The sequence below is a fragment of the Balearica regulorum genome, chromosome 1, assembly GCF_011004875.1.
Source record: "Balearica regulorum gibbericeps isolate bBalReg1 chromosome 1, bBalReg1.pri, whole genome shotgun sequence".
Lineage (NCBI taxonomy): Eukaryota > Metazoa > Chordata > Aves > Gruiformes > Gruidae > Balearica > Balearica regulorum.
The window spans coordinates 83,675,603-83,701,799 of NC_046184.1; the positions used below are offsets into that span (position 1 = coordinate 83,675,603).

Consider the following 26,197-nt stretch of genomic DNA (forward strand, 5'->3'; position numbering starts at 1 on the left):
ATCTCTTGCCCACCCCCAGCCCACTGGTTTTTGCATGGGAGGTGGAGAAGATAGAAAGCCTTGACACTGTGCAAGCAGTGTTCAGCAGTAGCCAAAACACTGGTGAGTTTTGAACACTCTCCTAGCCACAAATGCAAAACACAGCACCATACAGGCTACTATGAAGAAAGTGGACTTCATAACTTCATCTCAGTTAGACCGGTACCAATATGAACGGAAAAAAATCAAATACAGTTATCAAACAACTGCTTTACAACATTGTTTTTCTTCTGGAGAGCAGCACACAGAGTGTTTTCTCTTCAGAGCACAAGAGAAGAAAAGGAGGAGGTAATTCTTTATCCTAAAATAAGATTTTTGGATGAAAGCAGATTTTTTTTCTCCCTAAAAACCCCAAACAATTAGCTTCCACACAGGTATGAAAACTATAAACCTGGGGCACTAACAAATTTACATGTACCCATCAACTGACTAATTTCAAGCTAAAATGAATCAAACTTCAACAACACTGTACAGTACTCACAATGGCTAGGTAGAAATAATTAAGACCTTTTAGATCTCTTTCTGTTTCTGGCTCCTCTATTATTCTATTTCACCAACATTCAAAATATCTATGAAGCAAGGGAAAAGAGAGACCAATACATTATTTTATCCAGAATCAGGTGTCAAAGTATAGAAAGTTAGTCTACTTCACGAGACTGCGAATCCAGATAGCAAATTCCAAGAATGATGGGGAAAACCTTCAAATGTTAATCTTGTTTGACAGACTAATTCTGATTTAGGTTATTTTGTGCTTTTCTGTGCTATGCTGAGCCTCAGTGTAAAAAGCAAAGCCCCTCCCCTTGAAAACAAGACCTTCTAAGATATTTTGTACAGACATTCAGAGAACTGCAGTGAATTGTTACTTCAGTGAAGTCTGAAGACGGTGGGTTGGTTTAGGTTGCAGTAGGTTTAGGGGAGGTTCTTGCAAGCAGAAGGATAGACTGGGATCTCCACCCCTTGCTGCAATTATAAAGGCACTAACATCTCAGGAAGGAGCCAGGGAGGAGTTGAAGGGCCGACTCCTTTCCTCTGGAGCGCTCGGTGAGGAATGTTGCAGAGCTGTTGAACTAGCAGGCAATGAATTGTTTCTTGGGAAGAGAGCTTATCTCTTTCTTCTGTCTCACAGTGAGAAAAATGTGGCTGAAGTTTCTTTTGGCTATTCTTCTCCTGCATGTAACTGCTGCAAAGGAACCTGAGCCGTAAGAACTACCATATTATTACTAATAGTATTGACTGTAAGGCTTTCAAGACAGTGCTAATTAGTACCACTGCTTTTACTTTAAATATTAAATACTGGCATGACTCATCTTTTCTATCTGGAGAGCTAAGTTAAAATGGAATGTGGATGGCAAGTGAATGGTTCTCATTTAATACAGAGCAGACCTTCTGCCTACTGCAGAACTTCCATAGCAGTTGACGTGTGTGTTCAGAAAAGCCAATAGCAGCAGTAACAGCAGTGTGCTTTGCTAAAAGCAGTTGAGTCCAGGACTCAGATAAAGGGCAAAAGGGCAACAGTTGGGGGTGCTAGAAGAGCTATGTGGGGAACCCAGGGGTCAACTAGTTGGGAGCTGCAGGGCAGGAGTGAGGGGCACTGGCAGAGTGTCTTATGTTTACCCTAAACCAATCAGTGAGTACTGAATAATAACAATACTTTTGTATTTGTTTTGTCCTGTTGAGGCTATTTCTTCTTTCTCTATGCTGTGACCACTTTAATGTTTGGATCTTACAGGCAGTATGTCCTGATGGTGCCTGCTGTCCTCCAAACTGACTCTCCAGGTCAGGTTTGCCTGCAGTTCCTTAACCTCAATGAGACAATATCCGTCAGAGCCATCCTAGAATATGGTGCTGTTAACACCACTATTTTTGAGAAAACCATGACAGCAAGCAATGGTCTACAATGCTTCAACTTCACGGTAAATTAATTTTAATTTATGTCCCAATGGAAAAGAAATGTAAGGAGAGACAAGAAAATTAGAACAGAGAACACAGAGGGAGGAACAAGCAACAGAAGAAATAAGACTTGTTGAAGGAAACAGGAAGCAAAGGAGAGATACACAGTAATGGAGGCATTTTTAATAGACATAAGAAATAAGAAAGGTCCAAGAAAGGTGATGGAAGGTGATGAAGGTGATTGATAGACGTGGGACGGGTGTCTCTTTGTAGGAGCACAGGCCACAGGTATAGCTGTTCAACAGGTTCTGGAGCAGATGACTTCAAGACTAGCAACCTTCCCTTGTTTTTCTGTTTCCTCACAGATTCCTCCTCTCAATTCTGCCCCATTGGCTTTCATTTCCTTCTCTGCCAAGGGCAGCACAGTCAACCTAGAAGAGCGGCGGTCAGTGATGATCTGGAACACGGAGAGCATTGTCTTTGTGCAGACAGACAAACCCATTTACAAACCAGGACAGAGTGGTGAATACCTATTTATAACATGTCCCTTAGGAAGCAATTTCTACAGATAGGATTTCTCTGCCAGGCGTTTTTCAGACTGAGCTACAGTCTAGGCAGTTGCTTCAGAATTTCTGTTAAAACCTTTACAAGTATTTGCTGTGAGGCTCAGAGAGTCATCTTCAGCGTGGCAGGAGACTATCATCCCATGGTGTCTATTATTTTCTCTGTCCCTTCCTCCCAGCTGACAGAAGAGGGGAGCTTTTACTGCTGCTGTTTCGTTACTGGTGACAGGTCAAGATAGTGGAAAGAGATGATTATTAGATCACTACTTCAGTGCCTGGCATAAAACAATGCTCCCATAATCTTCTGTCTGTGATGCTGATCAGCATCAAAAACAGTCTAGAGACCAAGAGTCAAATCCATTATTTTAAAATTAATTATAAGTTTTTAAAGACAAAATCATGGTATTTATCTTTTGGGTTCTGACAGTTTTAGACTGTATATTTTCATGACGTTTTTCCTGCACAGTAAGTGCCCTACCCATACTTCTCATGTGGCCATTGAACACAGCTCCATGTATGCCAAGAACCATTTATCTAGATCCATTCCTTAATGCACTTCTAGGCTTTAAGGCTTCTAGCACACAGCTAGAACACTGTAGGAAACGCTACAAGAATACTTCTTTCCAGAGGTCAGCCAAATAATATAACCATTCAACTGGATCTGTTATACTTTAACTAGGGATGAGTTCTATATACATATATACATAGCATGAAGGAAAGCTTATCAATCAGAATCTGGTGCCAAATTGATTATTTGTCAAATGGCTTGGTTTTGAGGTAGGGGAAGCAATAGACTAAATTAAATTATGAAAAGGTAATGCTTTGTAAGGACATTTTTGACACATTTTTGTGTTTTTCCTTGTGCAGTAATTCATGATTCTCCTTTCAGTTTTTCTCTTGTTAAAAAAAAAAAAAAAAAAAGTCAGACAAAAAACCCGTGCAAGATGAGAACAAACTGAACTAAGAGGAATTACACTGCATTAGGAAAAACTGACACTTCACCTAGTTTCAGTAATATTTGGAACTTTCATATGTTCAAAGCAACAAACCCTGCTTTAGAGATGGGGAAACAAAGAGAAACAAATTTGCCTTCATCATGCAGAACGCCACTGAAAGAGTTACGGCTGTCACTTGAGACTGCCTGACCTGCACAGCAGTTCTTACTTATCCGGTCATCCCCTTTCTCTGAGGTTAAGCAAACTTTCATGAAAGAGTGTGCGAACTCGATGCTGGAGAAAAGTCCCCTTGGCAAAGTCTGTGTAGGATTCATTTACCCTCAGATGCATTTTATTACCTGCACCCTGTGCAAGTGGGGTTGTTAGAAGACCCAGTGAAACTGGGAGTACTAATGAATGCAAAACATCACGCTCAGCCAAATAAACTACAGTTAATGTTAACACCCTGTTCCTTGTCTTTCAGTGATGTTTCGTGTTGTTGCCCTGGATTTCAATTTTAAACCTGTTCAGGAGATGGTGAGTGACCAGTAATATTCCTCTGTATTTAAAATTATTGGGAGACAACCTCTTCTCAAATTTTAAATAAACAGTTGCTGTGGATAAAATGAGATATTGCAGAGACTACAGGCCAAAGAATTAACACGATTTTCCTAAGCACATGATATAATCCACCCTTACATTAGAGTCACAGGGAAGAATGCAAGTGCGTAGCACATCGGATTCCTGACACAGCACCTCCTGCTATTGCTGGGAAAGACACTCAAAAACGCCTCCACTTTATTGCTGCAGACATTATTTTAGCTCTGACCAGAAAGCCCATGGTTCAGTCTCCTCCTATTACCGTTCAGCAATTGCTGCCTGCAAAAATTGGTACTTGGACTAATTTAGAAATGGGGAAATGAAAAAGAAAGTTGTTACCACAGTTGCTTACCTCACCAGAGGCACTCTTTTCATTACCAGCAAGCTGTCTTCATGCTCCTAGTACATAAGCCAAGAGACAGAAGGGTCTTTACTGGCCTCTTCTCATGCAGTTGCAATGCAGAAGACAGTACAGTGTTACCAAAATAGCTGGTGCTAATAAGCAGAGTGAGGACATAAGATCAAAGAAGCCTAAATCACAGTTTAGATGCACCTCTATAACTTACTGACCTGCTCTGGGATTGCACTAAATCCAGTGTGCTCAGAAACTGTCCCAACATTCTCATTTCATCTCTTCACTTTATGTAATCTTCTTATCAAAGCAAAACTGCTATTAAACTGATTAAAATAAGAGATGAGGATCTCTGATTACTGGTATTATACTGATTATTGGTTAAACATTTCTCACAATCCTGTGGAAAATTAATTTGTGTTTGTTCAGCCACTTAATCTCTTCTTCCACTTCATTTTTTCTTCTTTCAGTACCCCTTGATTGCAGTTCAGGTAAGAGCTTTTATTCTCTTTGTACTGTTTTACACATATAAAAATAAAACCACATGTGCTTATATCAGTTTGTATGTGTCCACACACACCCAAATCGTACTCCTGAGTACACTGGCAGAAATTAACAGAAACTTCATAAAATTCCAGAATGCTGTTCAGGCTTTACTAACATGGAAAGAACACCTATATTCATCTCAGTAGTCAAAAGTTGTACTGTTCTTATGCCTGTCTTTGACTCCCCTCCAACTCCTCCAGTTTACTCAACTTATTTTGGTGTGTATATTTTCATAACTCAAGTGCTGCTGAAAACTATGAGCAAATATAGGTTGCTGATACAATTACTGGCTATGTTAGCACTTCCATGGCATTTTGTGGTGGGCTTTAAAATAGAAATTGTAGTCCATCTCTAGACAGCACTCTTGCAAGTTTTCATGTTATACTGTTAAGTCAGATGCTTTTATTTTGTTTGCAGTGAAACACACATATTTTGAGCTCTACATGTGGTTTTCTGCAATCAGTGCTTTAAGGAGTGCAAGAAAATGGTGTGAATGAGTTTTCTTTAGTCTAACTAGCATAAAATATACTCAGAGGCAAATGACACCTCAGTAGATGCAGAAGAAATGCTTCCTTCCTTCCTCTGGGAGCTGAAAAACACTGGGGTTGCTAAAGACCAAGGTTTGTGTGGGATAAGCTCAGATGAAGGAAAAGCATGAAGATTTTCTTACTCTCCTCTCTTGATAGAAAACTAGAGCAACATATACCAAAGAGCAGGGAAGAACAGCATTGTACAATTTCCCCTGAAGATTGAGACTAATACCTAGGCTGGCAGAGCATGCCTAAATCTGAGATCAACAGCTGAGAATCTAGAAACATTAATAATCACAGTACAAAGGTACAAAATAAAAAAAGGTACAAAAAAAGTACAAATAGTACATTTGCACTATGCATTAAGCAACTGCCCCAATGAGTTAAAGCCACTTACCCTATTTTCTTCTTTGTTTCTGGATTTGTGTGCAAGTAGCAAAGGATTTCCAGGGAAAAAAAAACTGTGAGTCTGTATTCTTTTTTTGTTCAGGATCCATGGGGCAACAGGATCTTTCAATGGCAAAATGTGACATCGGAGATGAACATTATCCAGATTGAATTCCCACTAACTGAAGAGCCTATCCTGGGGAACTACAAAATTATCGTAGCAAAGAAGTCGGGAGATAAAACAAATCACTCATTCCTTGTGAAGGAATATGGTAAATGCTACCCCATGTTTTTATTCAGAGTAGAAAACTTAATTAGAGATGATGAGCCCCTATCAATCAACCCTTTTGACTGCTAAAACTTCAAACAGCTTCCTGGCAAATACAGCTTCAATTAGTTGTCATTAAGAATTGGGGGCGGGGGGGGGGGGGGGGATAAAAAGCCAAAGAGGAGAAATTAACCATATTAACCATTTTGCACAGATTCAGCCTGGAAAATAATCTGCATAACAAATCAATAAGTTGATTTCAAATTTCACCATGACAAATTAACCTTCTCCCAATCACATCCACGAACTTTCTTGGCCAAAACTCTGCAAGGCATCTAGACATCACGGGATTCAGCTCAGAAGTCCTGACTTCTCTTCAAATCTTTGTAGAAATACTTTAGTGAGCTTTCACAGGTCAGGCCATTTCTCAACCATTTTGGCACACCACTTCTAATATCCCATTCCATCTGTGACTAACGCTGATGATATATCCTCATTTTCTCTTTTATATCATTAGGGCTTGCAAGTGTTGGGTTTTTTTGTTTTCATTCTTTGTCCTAGTGTTGCCAAAATTTGATGTCACAGTCACTGCACCAGAAAGCCTTACAGTCCTGGATTCAGAGTTCACAGTGAAAGTCTGTGGAGTGTAAGTACCAGGTGCAGAGTGGTTAGAAATATGCTGAAGAGCAAGAACTTCCTAAGGATTGGGGAAAGAAACAGGGCTTGGAGAAGAAACCAAAATAAATCGGGCCTCAGTGCTCATGTCATTTTATTATATGAGTATTATCTTCCAACTGGTGTTTGGTGGGTTGAATAAATCTTTTGAGAGGTCCCCTGCAAAAGTAGGATGTGCCTACTGCCAGTAACCCACTTCAGAGGGAGATTCATACAGCAGAGCACTGTTAAATTCCAGAGGGGTCTTAGGGTTCCAGCTGTCTTTAACTCCCCCTCCAAGCTTAGTCCTTCAGAAGGACCTTGCTTACTCTAATACCAAGATCTCGTAACTTAGAATCCAGGGTTGAAATCCTGATCCCCTTGCAGATATGAGGAGTTTTGCTTTGATTTTAGTGAGTCTAGAACTCCAGTCTAAGCTGAAGAGTGAGCTATTCCATTCTCTGGCTTCCCAGCTCACTGCTCATCCTGGGTCTCTTCCTGCATATGTTAGCTTAAGTCAATTTTTCAAGCATAAGCTCATGGACCTATTTTCTCTTCCCCTAGGTACACCTATGGCCAGCCTGTTGAAGGGAAAGTCCAGATCAGCGTGTGCAGGGATTTTGATTCATATGGGAGGTGCAAGAAAAGCCCAGTTTGTCAATCATTTACCAAAGATGTATGATACATAATTATTATTCCTCTTTGTGCTTGTCCTCTCTCCTCTGTTCTGGCTTCTCTCCCTTTGCTCGTTGCACTTTTCTTTTTCTCCTTGATGCTTCACTTCACTCTACTCATCTATTTGCTCATATCACTGCCCAAGAACTCAGGGCACCTCATTTCTCTTTTTGGTTCCTACAGGCCTGAAGAAGGACTGCCATGTTCCTTCTTCATGACTCAGTTTCCCATCCAAAAACTGTAGACAGTGATATCTCCATCACTTCTGTATAAATCATGTTAAAAGTAGTGAGAAAAAACATCACTTACTAAAGAAAGATCCTGTGTATTGCCAGCATCCTTTAAAAGCTGTTATCCTTCGTAACAGGATTTGTTTTCTTCCCTTTCCAGCTGGAGACAGAGGGCTGTGTCTCCCAGGTTTTCAGCTCCAACATCTTTGAGCTAAATCGCATTGGCTACATGAGGAACCTCGATGTGAAAGCCATTGTCACAGAGAAAGGAACAGGTAAATCCTTTCTAGACAGTCAGAAACAGCAACAGTGGTGTAGTCAAAAAGGAGAGTAGGAGATATTCAGCCTCTGCCTGCTGAGTACAAGGATGTCTTCCTAAAGAAGAAGATCCATTTGTATAAGCACAGAGACCATCTCCAAGCAAACACTAACTCTGATGAAGCTGTATGCAAGACAAAGTATATCTTCTCTTGACTCTGGACATGTCTTACAGGCCTGCAACTTACAGCTACTCGGTCTATTTCCATAACTCGGGTGATGACCAGTATACAGTTTGAGAACATGGATCGCCACTACAGAAGAGGAATTCCTTACTTTGGACAGGTAGGCAAGGGCATAGAGAGCTTGTATTGAAGATGACTGACAGGCAATCACATGATAACAGTGATGGGAACATTTGGGGAACTGTTCTCCCCAAGTTTCTTTAAGTACAGGGCCCTACTGATAATTCTGAATGCTGAAGAGTATTAGTTTATTCTGAGTTTGATTCTGCCAGAAATACTTTGAATCAAAACAATCCGTTAACTAGCATTTTTCTAACTTGCATTTTAAGCTTCATAAAAATCACTGCCTCTCCCTTCAGAACTGACTGTCATATGCCAGCCAGAGATTAATAAAAACATTAGGGGATGAGGGAAGAAAGAGCTACAGGAATTTAAGAACAAAATCAAGAAAATAACAACAGTTGTGTCTGAAAAAATTTCTTCATTATTTTATGTTTCATGAAAAATCCCACAGTGGTTTAAAGAGTAGGGATAAACCTCTCTTTCCTTCAGTTCAGCCTTTTTCAATGAGGAAAGGATAAGGGGACATCTTACCAGTAGCACTGAAAGGAGAGAAAAGATTGTCTTTCAAGGATTTTTCCCCTCTGGAAGATGTCTATATAACTTTCTCACTTGGTCCCCACTCCCACTCCATTCTTCAGATTGCTGTGGACCTTACCACCTCTTCCTGAAGAATGGGGGGGTCAACAGGCTCCCTGGGGTGATATGCTGTCGCGTGAAAAGGTACAAGTCTGATATGTGGCTGAGGGAGGCCCTCCCGTTGACTCACGAGGTTCAGAAAGGACCCCCTTGCTTTCTAAACTTCTCAGAGAGGAGCCTAGGTGCGGCTAGGTCCAGTCTTAGTCCCAGACTTGGTCAACGGTTTATGTCTAAAGGGTTATGTGTGTAGCCACTTATCAGAGTCAACGTTTGCCTGTCAGAGCCCCACCAAGGACTTTCACTGAAACAGTTTCGCAAAGTTGAAAAGAAAAAATAGGTAATTTATTGAAGCGACAGATATAAAAGTTCGGAATTGCCGTTGATAAATGCACTAACTGCAACAATTTTGAGCTCAAGTTAATAGTTCAGCGCTTTTGTTAATGATAGTTTTCCTGGGGTAACATCCGACATAATCGGAGGTGCAAGTCTTACCAAAGAGGCGTCCCTGCTTGGGGAGGAGAGAGGTCCAGGCCCGTCGACCCGTCCGGATAGTTGGAGTTCTCGTCCTCAGAAAAGAGGATTCTAAATGCCAGATTTATACTTTCGGCGAGGTGGGACTAAGTCAGGTATTGTGTGTCGATTGGCCCTTAACAAGGCTTGTTGTGCAGTTGATTGGGGCTGGGGGGGGAAGTGGCAGAGAACAAAGGCGTTCAGTACAGAGGAGCAGTGGTCTGTTTAGTTTTACCAAAGTAACGTCAAGCTGTGAAGGCTCCCCCTCACCCCAGGCGTCACTTAGTTGATTAAGGAGCAGACCCGTCAGGCGCTGCATCTTGTTAAGATGAACAAATTGCTCATCTCCTGCCCCTGTTCAGGTCCAGTGCTTATCAGCGCAAGATAAGCAAGTTGCTCAATCCCTGCTCTCGCCCAAGCTGGACTCCCCCAGGGCCCCTTCTGCTGGGTCATAACGGCCCTGTATTTGGCACCAACAAGCCTGGATAAGTCTGGCACCCCACATATGCCACAGTGAATTCCTCAAATGCACACGTTCTCACACACACTAGAGGTTAAACACATTGAAAGACATGTGGTCGGGATGTCACATCTCAGAGATAAAGCTGCTGCTGATGGCTTCAGGCAGCTTCTTTGCTTTTGTACAAAAAAACCAACCAAACCCTCGAGGGTCATATCAGGGGAACTATTGTCTGGAAGCCACTGATACTTTCTCAAAATGCAGCAGATCCCAGTCCCTGTCCTAGTACCATCACATGAACCAGGAAACATACGTTGCTGGCCATGTTGTATGCCTTCACTTCTGTTGCATCCAGTCCCACTGAAGTCAACATCCACCTGAATACTTTCAGTTCTCTGTTGTTGTTTTTGTTTCAGAGGTCATTTGTCTCCATGCTGTTTCTGGACAGTGAGGACAGTCAGTCTCTTAAGCTTGTATTTAATATAGTATTACTTCTGCCAGCTTTTTCTGAAAACAACAACAACAAAACCCAAACCCAAACAAACAAAAAAATCCCCTCAAAATTAATGTTCAGTTCTAGTAACCTAGAATTTATCTTGTGGTGTCTGTTACTTTTTATTTGTTTTTTTAACACATAAACAGCAGAGACAGTGGGGACAGAATCAGAAAACTGTTCAAAACAAAGATCTGGAGAAAAGGCCTTCAGACACTGAAAGTATGAGCAGCAGACTCTCAAAACTAAGGAAAAAATGGAGGAAAGGAAGTACATCTTTCAACTGGAAATGTGTAGTCATAAGGGACTGGGCAGGAAAGAGATGAGACATAAGAAGTTCTTGCTTCATGAAAGGATGTTACCAATGGTGCAGCAGATGCTGAGGAAGCTCCTACTCCAAATCTCATAAGATAGTCGAGATAGCTGCCAGAAAGTGGAGAGAGACATTTCAGTTCTTAAGTATTGCTTTGAAGGGAGAAGAAAGAGCAATTCTGCTGTGCGGAGAGCAAAGGAGTGCAAAACATTAGTATCTACATACAGAAAGATAACACGCTGAACGTGTCTCACATTCTCTTCTACAGATCAAGCTGGTAGACAAAGACAACTCTCCTATTTCCAACGAGGTTGTTCAGCTATTTGTCAATAACAAGAACACAGACAACTTCACCACTGATGATAATGGCGTTGCCGAGTTTAGCATTGACACGTCTGAAATGTTTGATCCTGAGATCAATCTGAAAGTGAGTCAAAACAAGGCTGAATAGAGACAGAGCCAACTGCTCTCGAACTGAACCCCAAAAAGATGGGATGAGGTTTGACCTCTGGTAATAAAAATGTGCTTTCTCTGGCTTATTTCATGTTCTAGACCTTTCAAAAATTACTATAAAAGAAGTGAGGAAAGCACCTGAGTTGTTCTGATGCAATGGCTTACTCCAAGACTGCAAGACCATTGTGTTTCTTTTTCCTTATCAGTTTGACTTTAGATATAGTTCTTAAATATATGCATTGTCTGAACTAATAATTATGATGTCAGTATGTGAAAATGATTTCCCTAGTGACATATTTTTATTTCCTTTTCTTCCTCACTCCCTCTCCTGATCAGGCAACTTATAAATCCAGTGACCAGTGCCACTCTGAAGGTTGGATAGAGCCTTCCTACCCTGATGCATTTCTCTCCGTCCAGCGCTTCTACTCCTGGACTAGCAGTTTTGTGAGGATTGAGCCTTTGTGGAAAGAGCTGAGCTGTGGGCAGAAGAGGATGATTACTGTGCACTATGTCTTGAACACAGAAGGATACAAGAGCATCAACACCATGAACTTCTACTATGTGGTGAGTGTGGGGTTGTTGCATGGTTTGCTGAAAGGGCTTGATGGGGCAGCTATCTGGCAGTCCATCCACAGCAATTATATAAGTGATTGATCTTCTGGCTTTTGGATTACCAGCCAACACAATGGCCAACAACCCAAGAACAGAATCAGCACTGAGGTGGTTACCCACTCAGGAAAAATTACCCCCATTGCTGGCCATGTTACTCTATTTCATAGTAAGGAACCACCTTCGTAATGTCTCAGGACAGGGTTCTTGTCTCTTCTCTCCAAGAAACTCTTTATGGTATTCCCTGCCACCTACCCCTTCCCTTCTTTTTCCTTCTGCTTCCTCACCAGTGACAAGGGCCGCAGCAGTAGCAGCAGCAGTGGCAGCATCAAGCATGCCCTAAGACTGATGTTTAAGCATTTGAAGCCATCTCAATGTATATGCCTTGATTGTCCTGTCAATGTACATTGAACTTGATTGCTGCTTTCTCCCTCCAACCTCTACCAGCCCATAAATGTATTGCTCTTCTCTGCACAGGGCATGGCAAAAGGCAAGATTGTCCTTACAGGGGAAATTAAAGTTAATATCCGAGCTGGTAAGTTATGTTGCTAATCTATGTTTCTGCATTTAAAAAAAAAAAAAAAAAAAAAAAAAAAAAAAAAAAAAAAAAAAAAGATGTTTGAACTGAGGACCAAGGCGAGACTTCCTGGATGTATACAGCAACTATTGGGAGGGCCGTATCTCTGTCCATCCAGCCATATGTGCATGATACTAGCACTACCACTAAGATCACTATAAAGTCAGATTTAGTCCAGCAACTAGTTCAGTTGATATGAGTCAAGAAGTAGTGTCCTGTAAAGATCTTCCGAAAGGATAATATAGGGAATGCAGAGTGTCTGGGTTAGGGGGCTATCTGATTTTGGCCATATGTTTGAGCCCACAATAAATCTGAGAGGATCTGGATCTAAAGCCAGGCATGTCACCTCCTGGCAAATCCAGGATTTTTCAGTTTATTGTCTAAGTACAGATTACTCCACTGATTAGTATTATAGCCAGTGGAGGATGGCTATTAATACAGCAGAACTTTGCGCTTCTCTCCTTATGGTCTCTTTCTCTCTTTTAACAGACCAAAATGGCACTTTCACCATCCCACTTGTGGTCAATGAGAAAATGGCTCCAGCCCTTCAGTTGCTGGTATATACCTTACACCCTGCCAAGGAGCTGGTGGCAGACAGCATCCGATTTCCAGTTGAGAAGTGTTTCAAAAACAAGGTGAGAGGCACTAAGATACAGTGAGTCTTACCTGCTGTCAGATAAATACAAATTTTTTGCATACACATTCACAACAGGTTTCCAGTTTCCATCCACTTCTCTCAACATTACTATCTTCATTCTTTTTTTTTCTTTGGCTTTATATTTCTTCTCTACCACCACTTCCTGGCCTTATCGTCAGATGGTAAATCTTCTTTTAACATTAAAGACTACTTTTCAGGAAACCCACGCTACTCCCAGACGGTTCCTGCCGCTCTTGAACTATACTAGTGTCCTAACTAGACTGTCTGTTCTTCAGCATAGCGAACACACTTTGGCCTTATCTCACTTCACTATTTAATCTATTTTTTTTACACTTTTTTGTTGAAAAATGAAATTTGGGTTTACCAGAACTAAATACATGTAGAAAAGAAAGCAAAATAGCACTCTGAGGTTTGACTTCCATGTTTTACTACTGGTACATTTTCATTTGTCATTTTGAAATCAGATTTCACCATTAATATTTTTCTAATCTTCAGTTCCTAAAAGTTAAAAAGCATGAAACATTACGAGAAGACAAAACAAGTGAGATGATTAAAAAAAATGTTTCCAGTTACATGATGTGCTTCTCCCCTCCTATTTTTTCCCTCTTATCTCACACAGATTTGAAATAGGTTTTGCTCTGAATAGATTCAAAACAAAATCTGTTTTAAATATTTGCTGAAGTGGGCCATGGACCTAGTAAAAATATGTGTTATAGTAAGATTTGATTTGATAATAGCAGCAACAGAATCACACTTGATTTTAAATTGCTTGAGTTAGGCTTCATTTAGGCTATCACAGGAGTCTAAGTGTTCTTATTAAGCCCCCATTATAGCGGAGGCCTGGTCAACAGAGGCAGTGGAGACCAGACATCCCTCTCCAGTCAGACTATCCATGCTTTAACAGAAGAGCCTTCTGCTTTCCTTCTTGCCTTTCATTCACACACACATCCAGAGCAGCCCCAAGCAGCAGGGATTAGCCATAACGAACATCTGTTTGATAAATTTCAGGTCCAGTTGCAATTCTCTGAAAAGCAGATGCGCTCAGCTTCCAATGTCAGTTTAGTCATCAGAGCTGCTGCCGACTCCTTCTGCGCTGTGAAGGCAGTGGATCAGAGCGTGCTGCTCCTGCAGCCTGAGACAGAGCTGTCTGAGGAAATGGTAAGCTGCCCAAACAAACACATTGTCTCCTTCCACTGCAGCATGGCTTTCTCCTCCTCCATTACACTGTCTCTCCACTTGAGACTGTTAGACTGTGTTAGACTGCTACCGCTTTTGGCATACGCTGGTTATAAACCATCTATAATAAGCAGCATACAGCTTTTGTTTCTTGGCAGCTGGAAGTCCTCTTTCATGCGGGATTTGGTCCCTGGCAGCACAACCCTCTGGCCTATCAGCCAGTCGTCCCAGTTTCGTGTCATCAGCAAACTTGCTGATGGTACACTCTGTCCCATCATCCAGGTCATTAATGAAGATGTTAAAGAGGGTTTGACCCAGTATTGACCCTTGAGGTAGAGCACTAGTTACTGGCCTCTAACTAGACTTCGTGCCATTGATCACCACCCTCCGGGTCCAGCCATTCATCCAAGTTTTCAGCCCAGGAAACAGAGCATTGTTTCAAAGAGGCCAACATCTCATCTCTGGCAATTTGCAGCACATGATGGTGTAATCAGAATTGATCTTTCCACACAAACAGGTTTTGTGTTTCCTTCCCCTCACAGATATACAACCTGCATCCCCTGCAAGACTTTCAAGGCTACATCTTCAATGGGATCAATCTAGAAGATGACCCCCAAGACCCCTGTGTCTCATCTGACAACATCTTTCACAAAGGCTTGTATTACACACCTGTAATGTCTGGATTAGGTCCAGATGTATACCAGTTCCTCAGGGTAAATGTCCTGTACATTACTTAAATCTGTTGAAGTGAGTTTCCGCTTACGTAGCTTTAGATATTTCTGCAAATGACACTGTTAGTAAAACTCATACATGACAAACTGTCGTCATGGATATCTATTCTCAATTGACTCTGGTGTCTACTGTGATTTTCCACCACGCACAAAGCTCCCACAAGTCTTTGCATAGATTTGTCTAGGCATCTTTGTGGTGGAAAGTCAGTAATGGAAAAGAGGGAGGAATGGAATAAACTTCAGCTACAGTATGGTTATGGCTAACAATGGAATATGTTTTTTACAGGATATGGGCATAAAATTTTTTACCAATGCCAAGGTTCGGCAACCAGTTGTGTGTACTAGTGAGACTGTAAGACCTTCACCATATTTCTTGAATTCAGGATTCATGGCTTCTACACACCATGTCAAATCATCAGGTAATATAGGGGACAGGAAAGAGATTCTATTTTTCTCCTTAAATGAAGTAGTATTCATGTGACATGGACACGACAGTACTCATGTATCACATTGGTATTGATATTGACTATTGGTCTGGCACAGAATGAGATGGCTTAGGGTAATGGCTAATGCCCAAAAAAAGCCTTTCAGGTCTATGCTTCTGATTAATGTCCAGTTTCATGCTGGGAAGTGTTGGCAACCAATAGAGTGTCACACAAAACTCACATTGTTGACACTGATTCTCTTCTGACCAGAGCTTGTTTGAAAAGACAGCGCAACAGTGTGGACAGCAAACAGATCTCAGAGCCAAGTGACCTGAGTTCTAGCCCTAGGTCTCGTGCTCATATCTGCAGACCAAAGCACTTCAAGTAAAGTTTTCTTTCTAAGTGATACTAGGTTATACCTAACTCAGAGATACATTAGTGACATTAATATTTGCGTGGCATTACCAGTAGTCTCAGAAAGAAATGGATAAACACTAATAATGCTTCATACTGGCCCATGTATGAGAACCTGCCCTTTCTGAGAATCTTCATTATATGAACCAGGCTTGACTAAATTCCATTTCTCTCTTCCCAGCTGAAGTTGCTAGAGAGGAACGTGGGAAGAGACTCATCCTTGAGACTATTCGGGAATTCTTCCCTGAAACGTGGATTTGGGATATAATTCTAATTAAGTGAGTACTGCTTCTTCTGTCTCTTTGCCTTATTTTTAAGTTACTAAATATGTCCCCTAATGTCCTGCAAGGTGGCAATTCCTTTCCACCTCTTCTTACCTTTTGGCCTGGAAGACTAAGCTTTTTCAATCATCACCTGCCCACCTGCCCTCCTCTTTTCCGTGACAAAATTACCCTGTCCCCAAAGACATCTATTCCCACAATGTGTGTACCATAAGTCATATTCCCTTCCTATGAGGGAAGAGGGACACCTTTATTTAAAATATGGGTGTGCAAAACAAGAATTCTGAGTTTTCTTTCCAAACACAGGGAAAGGAAGGGCAAAAGAACTTTCAAATGGGCTTTTCTCAGAAGAGTTGGGTGATAAGTTCAAAGGAGGACCTGAATGGGGGATTGTGCAGACAGAATAGGAGCAGTGCTGATTTTTAAAACCATTGCTTCTACTGGGAAGCAAGATATATGAAACTTACTCTTTCTAAAGTCATCCTTTATTCATTCCCATCAGCTCTACTGGAAAAGCCAGCATCTCATATACCATCCCTGACACCATCACTGAATGGAAGGCCAGTGCCTTCTGTGTGGAAGAGTTGGTTGGATTTGGTATGTCTGTGCCTGCCACCCTGACAGCCTTCCAGCCTTTCTTTGTGGACTTGACGTTGCCATACTCCATCATCCGAGGAGAAGATTTCCTGCTTAGAGCCAATGTCTTCAACTACCTTGATCACTGCATTAAGGTGTGTACACACTCTGAGACTTTACCCCATCTCCAAAGAAGCTGCAGATTTTGTAGTCTGACCAAAAAAAGCAGCAAAATGATCGGTATGGATGACTGGATCTGCCCCTGCACTTGAGTGATGTACTGCTCATTCTATCTGATGATAGATTTATCCTGACTGGATTTGTCCTCCTAAGCCACTACAAAGCAGAGGGAGAGCTGTGTGAACTGTGACTAGGGTGGGTGTATAAGCAACTGTCTCTAGAGATCCACAGAGGAAGGAAACAAGTGCTTTGCAGAGTATCATTCAGCATCCACAGTCATGCAAGCTATCAGTGGTTTTAGTGGGGTCTTTTCTTTAGGGAGATATGTGAAAGTGTGAAGAAGTGAAGGGCTTGTGCTTGCCAAACAGAAGAAAGTGGGAAGAGCAAGAAGTGGAGAGCCAACAAACCCTTCTGCTTTGGGGTGAAAATTCCCAAAAGTACCAAAACAGGGAGCACAAAAGTCCAGTACTTGCCCTACAGAGTATCTGTCCAGCTAGAGGGTCTATTGCTCCCAGACACTGGGGGACTGTGCTCTCAATATTCAGTACCTTACAGGTAAAATTCCTCCAGAAAACAGGTGCACAAGCACCTCTGCATGGAGGGAGCTTACACATGGTTTAAAGGACACTTGAAGAAAGAAACACAGGGATCTTCTGTTTGGCTTCTTGGTTTTTACGTTGTATCTAGGAATTCTGGAAAAAGAGGCAAGTGTAGAGTCTAGATTTCTTCTGCTTGATTTGAATGCTGAAAATCAGCTCTCCAGTCTCACAATAATATCACCACGAAAGGGGGAAAAATCAAGACACAATTTAGGAATGTTTCTTTCCAAACTTTGTTAACAGTTTGACCTAACAAAACAAAAAGGTCTGGGGTTTTAAGCATCCTAGAAAAAAAGATCTCCGTTATTGAGGCTTTCATCTCTTAACCTTGTTTTTCAAGTATTCTTAAAACAATAGAAGAACATTAATCAGTGATTTGCTTTGCAAGTTAATTCAAAGCAACTACCACCAGGTCAACTGAACATAACTCAATATCACGATAGGGAATCAAATGTATGCATATTTAACATCTCAGTGGAGAATGTCATGAGAAGCAAAAGGTAATACTGTTAAGGTTACATCTGATGGATGATTCATCTCACACCATCATCCCAGGCCTTAAATCTGCTCTACACTGTTAACACTGAACATAAACAAAGACTATCTCATGCTCCTCTAAAAATAAAGCACCATTTGCCTATGATACAAAATCTGCATCCTATCACACTCCTCTTTCTGTTCTCAGATTAATGTTTTGCTGTCAGATTCCCTTGATTATCAGGCCAAACTCATCTCCCCAGAGGATGATGGATGTGTATGTGCCAAACAAAGAAAGACCTATGTCTGGAATATTTTCCCTAAAGAAATTGGTAAGTGCCTTTGAATCTACCTAGTCTTCTGTCCTGAGATTGATACTAATCAATTTATACCTCACCTGAAAAACCTAATCCTCTTCCAATCTGGAGAACCTGGTCTACCACTGGTCTTTCCAGCTGTCTGGGCTAAAGAGTTCCTTCACAACTGCAGTGTGTTTATCATTCCCATTTTCAGAGATCAGTTCTCTTCCCATATATCTCCCTAGAGTGACTGACCATTCATTATGCTGCACTACTTAATATCTGTAGATATTATAAGATGAAATTTCTTTCTTTAGCCATCATTCTGCATGATAGAGGTCCTTTTTTTTTCTCTTTTTCTGCTACTATTTAAGGAAATGTAGTATTCAGCATTACTGCAGAGACCCAGGATGATGGAGCTTGTGGAGACAAAGCACCTAGGAACATCAGTATTGGCTACAGGGACACTCAGATCAGAACACTGTTGGTTGAGGTACTGCTGACAGGTTTTACTGCTTGCCCTGTACTCACTTCCATGAGGAAAGAAAAATGCAGCAAAAGTACCAAAAGCAAGTAAAAGTTTTTCAGGTTTCATAAAGAACTCCTGGTTTGGCTCCACCTTCATCTGGCTTGGACAGGTTATGGCTGTTCAATTTAAGTTGAAGTTCACTCCCATTTGATGTCCTCTTCCATCTGTAAGTGCACATCTCCCTCATGCAGAGGACAAACTGGAAATGATGGACTCCATCTGATGGGAACTCCCTTTTAGTAGCAGCCACATCAAGTATGAAGCTGTAAATTGTTGCTTTAATCCAGCTGTCTCATGATGCAGGAGGAGGGGGTGGTGGGTGGCTCTTCTGTCACTGCATTTCTTCTGCATTCTTTGTTCTCATTCACCACATCTGTCTCTTCTTCCCATCGCCATGTAGCCTGAAGGCATCAGAAGGGAAAAGACCCAAAACTCCCTCATCTGTACAAAAGGTAAGGGTCTTATAAGCTGCTGTCCTGAGAGGAACTGAAAGGAAGATTGGAATTTGAACTCTTTCCTGCAATGCTTGTTGAATCTATCCTTCCCCTTTTCCCCGAAGTTGCCTAAATGGCAGCTAGCGTGAGTGCTTACAGTTCAATTCCCTGCTATGAACGTCCTGTGTGATCTGCTGCACGTCATTTGGGCAGTGTCTGTGCTGCAGTCAACAGTGCTCCAATGCTGAAGGAAGGCTGCTATGAAGCTATCAATGGGAGATGACCTTTTTGTGCAAAACCTATCCTGCGTTTCATGCACTCATGTTTGACTGCTGTCCTCTGTTCCAAGGATAACTGTAGCTTGCAGCTTTCTACTTCCACTGGGAATGGGAGAGGGTGTGTATCACCTCAGGGCTGACTGCAAACAGCTTCCAAAGTTTCCTGGAAGCTCTGCCTAAAAGAGACCCAAAAGCAGCCCTGACCCTCAGCAATCAGCTCTTCCCAGTGTCGCACTGAAGAAATCCCCAGGGTTCACAGATGCTACAGCCTGGTAGCACCAGCCTTACCCTGTTCAGCTGATTTCTGTTGAGCAATGACAGTTACCGCACCGTGTGGTCTGTTTCACACAATTTCGGTTTTACTGTGCCCCCTTCTCTTTCAGTGTTCTTGGAGACACCTGTGAGTTTCCATCTATTGCTGTCTCTTGTGTGCAGTTTTGCACTATGCAATTTCTACCAGGACCATTTCACTGCTATAACCAATGTTCCTACAAATGACCACGACACACTTAATATTTTTCTCCACAGATGATGTGGTCATTCAAGATGTTGCTCTAGATCTACCTAAAAATGTGGTGGAAGGATCAGCCAGAGCTTCCTTTTCTGTTATTGGTAAATATATAACTAATAAAACATAAAAAGAAAGAAAATGTAAAAATATAAAATGAAAGTTTTTTTCAGGATTCAAAATGTGAGTTTCCACTCTTTCTGTGGGAAACTTGCTAGCAAAGAGACTGATTCTCATCCTGTCCAGCGATGTTGTTTGTTGCATCAGAGAAATTAAGTTTAAATATTGGTTACATCCTTCTTCACTTTTCTGTTTAAATTTATTGCATTTGAATGCTTTGTTCTGAAGTAGCACAGCTCTGAGTTATGACCCCAGCCAGACTCATGCCAGTAAGACTTTTTTCCACTCAGCCATTTGCAAATCAGAGATGCTAGTGGAATCTTTTCAGTCTTTACCAGGAAATAACCTGGACTTCATTACATGACTAGTAGTGATAAAATCTTTGCTTTTACTGTTGGTGATTTCAGCTCATTACAGAAATCCCTTGCTGGATCTGTGCTATCTTTCCTAAAAACAGCAATTTAGAGGTGGTCTATGATACATCTGCATAACCAATGTCCCTTTTCAGCATTAGTTGTTAATTCTGCAATATATGGTTCACTGTAGCATCTCTGTTCCCCTTCCCTCCTCTGGAAGCAGGAGTTTCCTGGAAGTTCTTTTTTTCATTTCTAATAAGAAGTATCTACTTGAAGTGGCACTGAAATAGGTAGTGTCTCGGTGTGGGCAATTTAGACTAAGTAATGAGAGGCAGGAAAGGGTTTAAGCTGAAGGAGGGTCGATTTAGATAAGATGTTAGAAAGAAATTCTTCACTGTGAGGGTGGTGAGGCACTGGCACAGGTTGCCCAGAGAGGTTGTGGATGCCCCATCCCTGGAAGTGTTTAAGACCAGGTTGGATGAGGCTTTGGGCAACGTGGTCTAGTGGAGGGTGTCCCTGCCCATGGCAGGGGGGTTGGAATTAGATGATCTTTGAGGTCCCTTCCAACCCAAACCATTCTATGATTCTATGATTTCTTTGTTGACTGCAAAGCAGAACAGAACAAATCACTCAGTCAATACTGAGAGCTTCATGCTTCATGTAGCTTCATGTAGTACCAGACAGGCTTGCAACCCCAGCTAGGTTTTCCCTGACTCTGCTTATGTAACAGAAATTACCGTTTATTTCAGTGGCCATGAGTTGTGCCAATTGCCCCTGCCATCATTTCTTCCCCAGGCGACATCATGGGCACTGCCATGCAGAACCTGCACCAGCTCCTCCAGATGCCATTCGGCTGTGGGGAGCAGAACATGGTCCTGTTTGCACCCAACATCTACGTCCTGGACTATCTGAACAAGACAGAGCAGCTGAGTGCCGAGGTCAAATCCAAGGCCATCAGATACTTAGTGAGCGGTGAGAGCTTTGTGCTTTCCTTATGATGTATGTTGAAATTTCCACTGAGGCCCGGTGAGCAGAAGCAGCAGCACTGCTATCCTAGCAGTATGGCGCTGCTGCTGTAGCACAGCTCAGAGACCCCAGGGACTGCCCTTATCAAGACATTTAGCTCCTTTATCTTCTTTCTTTCCTTATCCTATTTTGCTGAGACTCAACTGTCATGTTTCCTTTGAGGTACTGTCATTTAGTCCCTTTCTCTTTTTCCACTCAGGCACAGCATGTAGCCTAATCCTATTAACTTAGTTGGAGCACAGAGCTGATACAGCGCTGGCTATTCTGTGGCTCTGTTTCTGCAGGACACCATGTTCCATGCTTCCACCTAAGCTTCCTCAGGGATCCCCTACTGCTTGATGCATATATATATTGCCTTTTCATGCTTTCCCTCTGTGGTTTCAGATAAATCTGATGACAGCAAAAAGAATAGGGTTTTGGTTTTAAAGTAGGAAACACTTCCTCTTCCATGTTTTTGCAGGCTACCAGAAGCAGCTGTCATACAAACATCCCGATGGGTCCTACAGCATCTTTGGCACCAGAGATAAAGAAGGCAACACCTGGTGAGTGACTCGGAACAGAACTGGCTCAGAAATGAATTTGCATTGGATTCACATGATGCAGGTAAGAGGCATCTTTACTAGGTAAATAAGATGTGCAGAGCTGGCTAGGACTGGGACTCTGTAAGTAGTAAGAAAAATGGCTCTCTACCCCCTGCCAGGTGGGGTGCGCAGACAGAAAGTGATCCCTAAAGATCAAGCAGACTTTTCGATTCACATTCCTGCTGTCTTCCATGCAACTCAATGCACTGCAGTGCTCTGTAGCCAGGATCAGCTCCAGAGTGTGCTGGACACCCTTTCTCCGTCCCATCTAGCTACTATTCCTTTAACTACCTTCTCCTGGAGTAGCACACAGAGGCAAAGCAAGCCACCAACATGTTGGTTGCAACTGCTTATGCTTATGCCTAGCATGAATGGAAGGGCTTACTTTTTCTGTTCCTACCTCCAACGCTCATCTCACAGCTTTATCTTTCCCTTGCAGGCTCACTGCCTTTGTGTACAAATCATTTGCACAAGCTAGTCACTTCATCTATATTGATGACAATGTCCAGGTTCAAACCTTGATGTGGCTGGCAAGCAAACAGAAGTCAGATGGCTGCTTCCGAAGTGTTGGGACACTCTTCAACAATGCCTTGAAGGTGGTAGAGAATTACTTCTTGGTCAAATTTACACTCTTATCATTACGAACATGCTATCCCATTGCTGTCAAAAACTATACTTTACTCCAAATGCCTGTCCTCTGGCAAGGGCTAACTCTCCACACCTTACAATGACTGTTTTCCCCACACTGTATTTTACATCTTATGAGCAGCTGAGATAAGGTTACAGGACTGTAAGCTAGAGGGAGTGATCTTTTTTGAAGTGATAGCAGTGGGCTTCTCTTCATTTAAGAGCCATCCCTGCTATGTGTACGCTCTCCTTCCTTGTGGACTGCCTCCAGAGCTGGCCACACTCTCCCAGCTGGGATATGGCAATTCATATTTCAAGGCTTCCAACTCTTGCCATTCACTGACAATTCCTCTCTCCATGTCCTTTTCAGGGAGGAGTAGGTGACGAGCTGTCACTTTCTGCCTACATCACCATTGCCATGCTGGAAGCTGGGCACTCCATCTCGGTAAGGAGACCTTCAGCTGCTGGCATTCAGCTGGAATTGGTCCCCAGCTGTTGACTTGGCTCCAGTGTGTGCTACAAATTGTTCAGGTAGAAAAGAGAGATAGAGGGAGAGAGAGCTCCCAGGGAGTGTGACCCTGCTCTGCACCTGCACTAGTTGCTGTGGTAGAAGAGTTCCCCATCTCTATACCTCTTCAGTCACCAGTGTTCAATTAGAAATTGTACAGACCTCAGTGGGATTAGATTTTCTATTTGAGAGACCCAAGACATTAAATGACACCTTTTAGTTTTTGATTAAAAGACCCCTGACAAGTAGTAACCCACATACTAGGCTTAGCTTCAAATATGGCTTAGTCAAGAAAGTTATTGCAGCTAAATCCATAAAGTCTACAAATTGAACTAAAAGCTATGTTGGGAAAACAAAGATCCATCAGAGTGAAAAGCCAACCTGTCCTTTTTTAAAAGTGGCTAGTACAAAGAGACGTTAGACTTCGATATATGAATTTTACTGCCTCCAATTTGTCACATCTTTTTTGAGGACCTTCCTGTGATTAGATAATGCATTAGCAAGGACACAGAATCAAATTGTGAACAACTTTTGCTTGGTGAAAACCTATTACAACTCCACAGAGTTAAATTAAAATTATGCCAGAGTCACTGAGGATAGAGACTACTAGGTTGGATTTGTTCAAGACAACAGACTCTTGACTATAGAAGTGCAGAGTGAATTGTTATCATGGAGGTAAGCAGAAAGAATTAGCTGTGAAATAAACAGAACAGTCTGCTGTTACACACCAACATGTTCAGGAACACATTGAAAAGCTACTTGATTTGTATGATGTTTCAGTCTGAAATTCCTCCTTAAAGAATTCTGTATTCTCTCTCTTGAAGTCACTATATAAACTGAAGTCCCATTCTCATTGCTGTAATAGTGACAGAATGAAGGACAGGTTTAAAGAAAATAAATATTTGATCAGGTAAAGACTACTGTCTTGAATTAAACTCATATGTTACTTTTTTTTTTTTTTTTTAAGTACCCTGTAGTCCGAAATGCCCTTTTTTGCCTGGAGACTGCATCTGAGAAGAACATCAGTGATGTTTACACTCAGGCACTCATGGCCTATGCTTTCTGCTTATCTGGCAAGGCAGAAAAATGTGATTCATTCCTTAGAGAGTTACAGAAATCAGCAAAGGAAGTTGGTGAGTTTCAGCTATTTTGGGAATTTGGGACATGGGAAGAGGGAACAGATCTCACCAATGGTACGTGGTCTAACCTTGACAATATTGATAGTATAGGCACACGAACCAACCTCCACAAATAATCTACGGAGTCAATTCACAGCACATCTGTTGCTCTGTAGAGAGTACACGTGACAGAGGCCAGGACACAGTATGTCACTGAGGCAGCATAGAGCAGTGACACCTGTAACCTGTTCTGGTTGCTCCTCACCTTCTCTTTGTTTATTCAGATGGCTCACAGCACTGGGAGCAGGAGAAGAGATCTCCCTCAGAAAAATCCCCCTCCTTCCTTGACCATGCTCCATCAGCTGAAGTTGAGATCACCAGTTACATACTGTTGGCATTGCTCTGCAAACCCAATCGGAATCAAGAGGATCTCACAAAGGCCTCAGGGATTGTGCAGTGGATCATCAGGCAGCAGAATCCCTATGGAGGTTTCTCTTCCACCCAGGTGCTGAAACTCCCTTCTGCTCCCCAGCCAGTCCTAGGAATTGGGGCACTGGTTCAGGGTGCCAGTGGGGCTTTGATTATCTAGTCTTATTTCTCTTTTTTATCTGCTGTCTCAAACAGAGACCAAGCCTTTCTCTTAGAGAGAAGAAAATACATTTCCCCCCGCCCCCCCCCCCCCCCCTTCTTATCTATGGAAAGGTTAAAGCCGCACAAGAATAATTTGATTAGCAATAAATACAGATATTTGTGTTGGGGATGAGCCTAGAAAACACCAAGTCCCAGCTGTTACATCACCAAGAAGTGCTCTGTAGTTCCCTAGAAAACACAAGCTTCACCATTATGAAAAACTCTAGAAGTATGCTCTAGTGCTCAGATTTTATGTTCTGAGACTTTCATATGAGTAGACATCTCCTTCACCCTAAAACATGCATGCCAGAATGAAATGGCTCATTATATATTGGGCCCTGGAATTATACACAAATTCAGGGTTTCTTTAACCAAGATGAAGCAACTGTGCTTCGTACTGAAACTGTGGCTTTGACCTCCTCTGCATCAGTCACCCTGTGTAGCTAATTGTCTTTTATTATTTTCTTTTCATTTAGGACACAGTCATTGCTCTTCAAGCCCTCGCTGTTTATGGTGAGGCCACCTACAATTCTGTTACACAAAACGTAGTCAAGATCACTTCCAAAAAGCCTTTTGAGAAGGTATTTATTGTCAACAATGCAAACAGGCTCCTGGTGCAAGAGACTCCCCTTCCTGAGGTCCCTGGGAAATACAGCCTAACAGTGAATGGCAGTGGATGTGTACTTCTGCAAGTAAGTGTCTGCTCTCCTCTTTGTTGTGTATAACATTCTGTGTACAGTACCATCATGTTTTTGATGATTCTCCATCCGACTTCTCTTTATTTTTTCTAATTATTTTATTTCCCTAAACTATTTGAACACTCTTTTTCCCATCCCACATTCTGACTTCTGTGGAGTCACAGCATGGGAAAAGAAGAGTCCTTTCTGACTAGCAACTGATTTCTTTCTGGGACGTGACTCTGGGTACAAGAACCCTCATTGTTAAAGAGCAGAACTCTGATGTGTCTGTCATTGATGTAAGCAAGGATCTTCCACATAAAACCAAGAGCAGCATTGCCAGAAAACTTCACTAAGTCTGACACTTGTTTTTTGGAACGCAAAGAAAAACTCCTGGCATGTTTGAACAAAAGGGTTTTTTTCCTCTTCCAGATAGCACTGAGATATAACATTCACCTTCCAGAGGGGGCCTTTGGATTTTCATTCTCAGTAAAGACATCAAATGCTTCCTGCCCACTGGATGGACCAGCAAAATTTGATATTGTCCTCATAAGCAGGTAATGTGCCATCAACAAACCGGCTGCACAGATGACAAGACACACAGAGAAGATTGCTGTGTGTATTCAGTTCTGCTTATAAAGTCAAGAACCATGAGCTGATCAATGTGTTGATGATATCAGCCTGTAACGCACAATATCCCAAA

General features: G+C 41.9%; 1 protein-coding gene across 1 annotated transcript in view; it reads left to right on the top strand.

Annotated features, from left to right (window-relative positions):
- The first annotated feature begins 1,116 nt into the window (after positions 1 to 1,116).
- Positions 1,117 to 26,197, top strand: part of LOC104632912 (ovostatin) — a 29,760-nt gene continuing 4,679 nt past the window's right edge. Inside the window, exons 1-31 of the mRNA XM_075761948.1 lie at positions 1,117 to 1,238; positions 1,769 to 1,952; positions 2,295 to 2,451; positions 3,912 to 3,964; positions 4,850 to 4,870; positions 5,946 to 6,114; positions 6,672 to 6,756; positions 7,329 to 7,440; positions 7,830 to 7,944; positions 8,163 to 8,272; positions 10,916 to 11,074; positions 11,437 to 11,664; positions 12,187 to 12,244; positions 12,776 to 12,921; positions 13,953 to 14,102; positions 14,663 to 14,833; positions 15,138 to 15,270; positions 15,872 to 15,968; positions 16,474 to 16,702; positions 18,012 to 18,135; positions 18,477 to 18,595; positions 19,032 to 19,083; positions 19,872 to 19,955; positions 21,123 to 21,299; positions 21,814 to 21,895; positions 22,374 to 22,530; positions 22,932 to 23,006; positions 24,037 to 24,202; positions 24,472 to 24,692; positions 25,294 to 25,509; positions 25,927 to 26,051. Coding sequence (XP_075618063.1) covers positions 1,117 to 1,238; positions 1,769 to 1,952; positions 2,295 to 2,451; positions 3,912 to 3,964; positions 4,850 to 4,870; positions 5,946 to 6,114; positions 6,672 to 6,756; positions 7,329 to 7,440; positions 7,830 to 7,944; positions 8,163 to 8,272; positions 10,916 to 11,074; positions 11,437 to 11,664; positions 12,187 to 12,244; positions 12,776 to 12,921; positions 13,953 to 14,102; positions 14,663 to 14,833; positions 15,138 to 15,270; positions 15,872 to 15,968; positions 16,474 to 16,702; positions 18,012 to 18,135; positions 18,477 to 18,595; positions 19,032 to 19,083; positions 19,872 to 19,955; positions 21,123 to 21,299; positions 21,814 to 21,895; positions 22,374 to 22,530; positions 22,932 to 23,006; positions 24,037 to 24,202; positions 24,472 to 24,692; positions 25,294 to 25,509; positions 25,927 to 26,051 — 4,097 coding nt within the window. The remainder of the gene's footprint in view (positions 1,239 to 1,768; positions 1,953 to 2,294; positions 2,452 to 3,911; positions 3,965 to 4,849; positions 4,871 to 5,945; positions 6,115 to 6,671; positions 6,757 to 7,328; positions 7,441 to 7,829; positions 7,945 to 8,162; positions 8,273 to 10,915; positions 11,075 to 11,436; positions 11,665 to 12,186; positions 12,245 to 12,775; positions 12,922 to 13,952; positions 14,103 to 14,662; positions 14,834 to 15,137; positions 15,271 to 15,871; positions 15,969 to 16,473; positions 16,703 to 18,011; positions 18,136 to 18,476; positions 18,596 to 19,031; positions 19,084 to 19,871; positions 19,956 to 21,122; positions 21,300 to 21,813; positions 21,896 to 22,373; positions 22,531 to 22,931; positions 23,007 to 24,036; positions 24,203 to 24,471; positions 24,693 to 25,293; positions 25,510 to 25,926; positions 26,052 to 26,197) is intronic.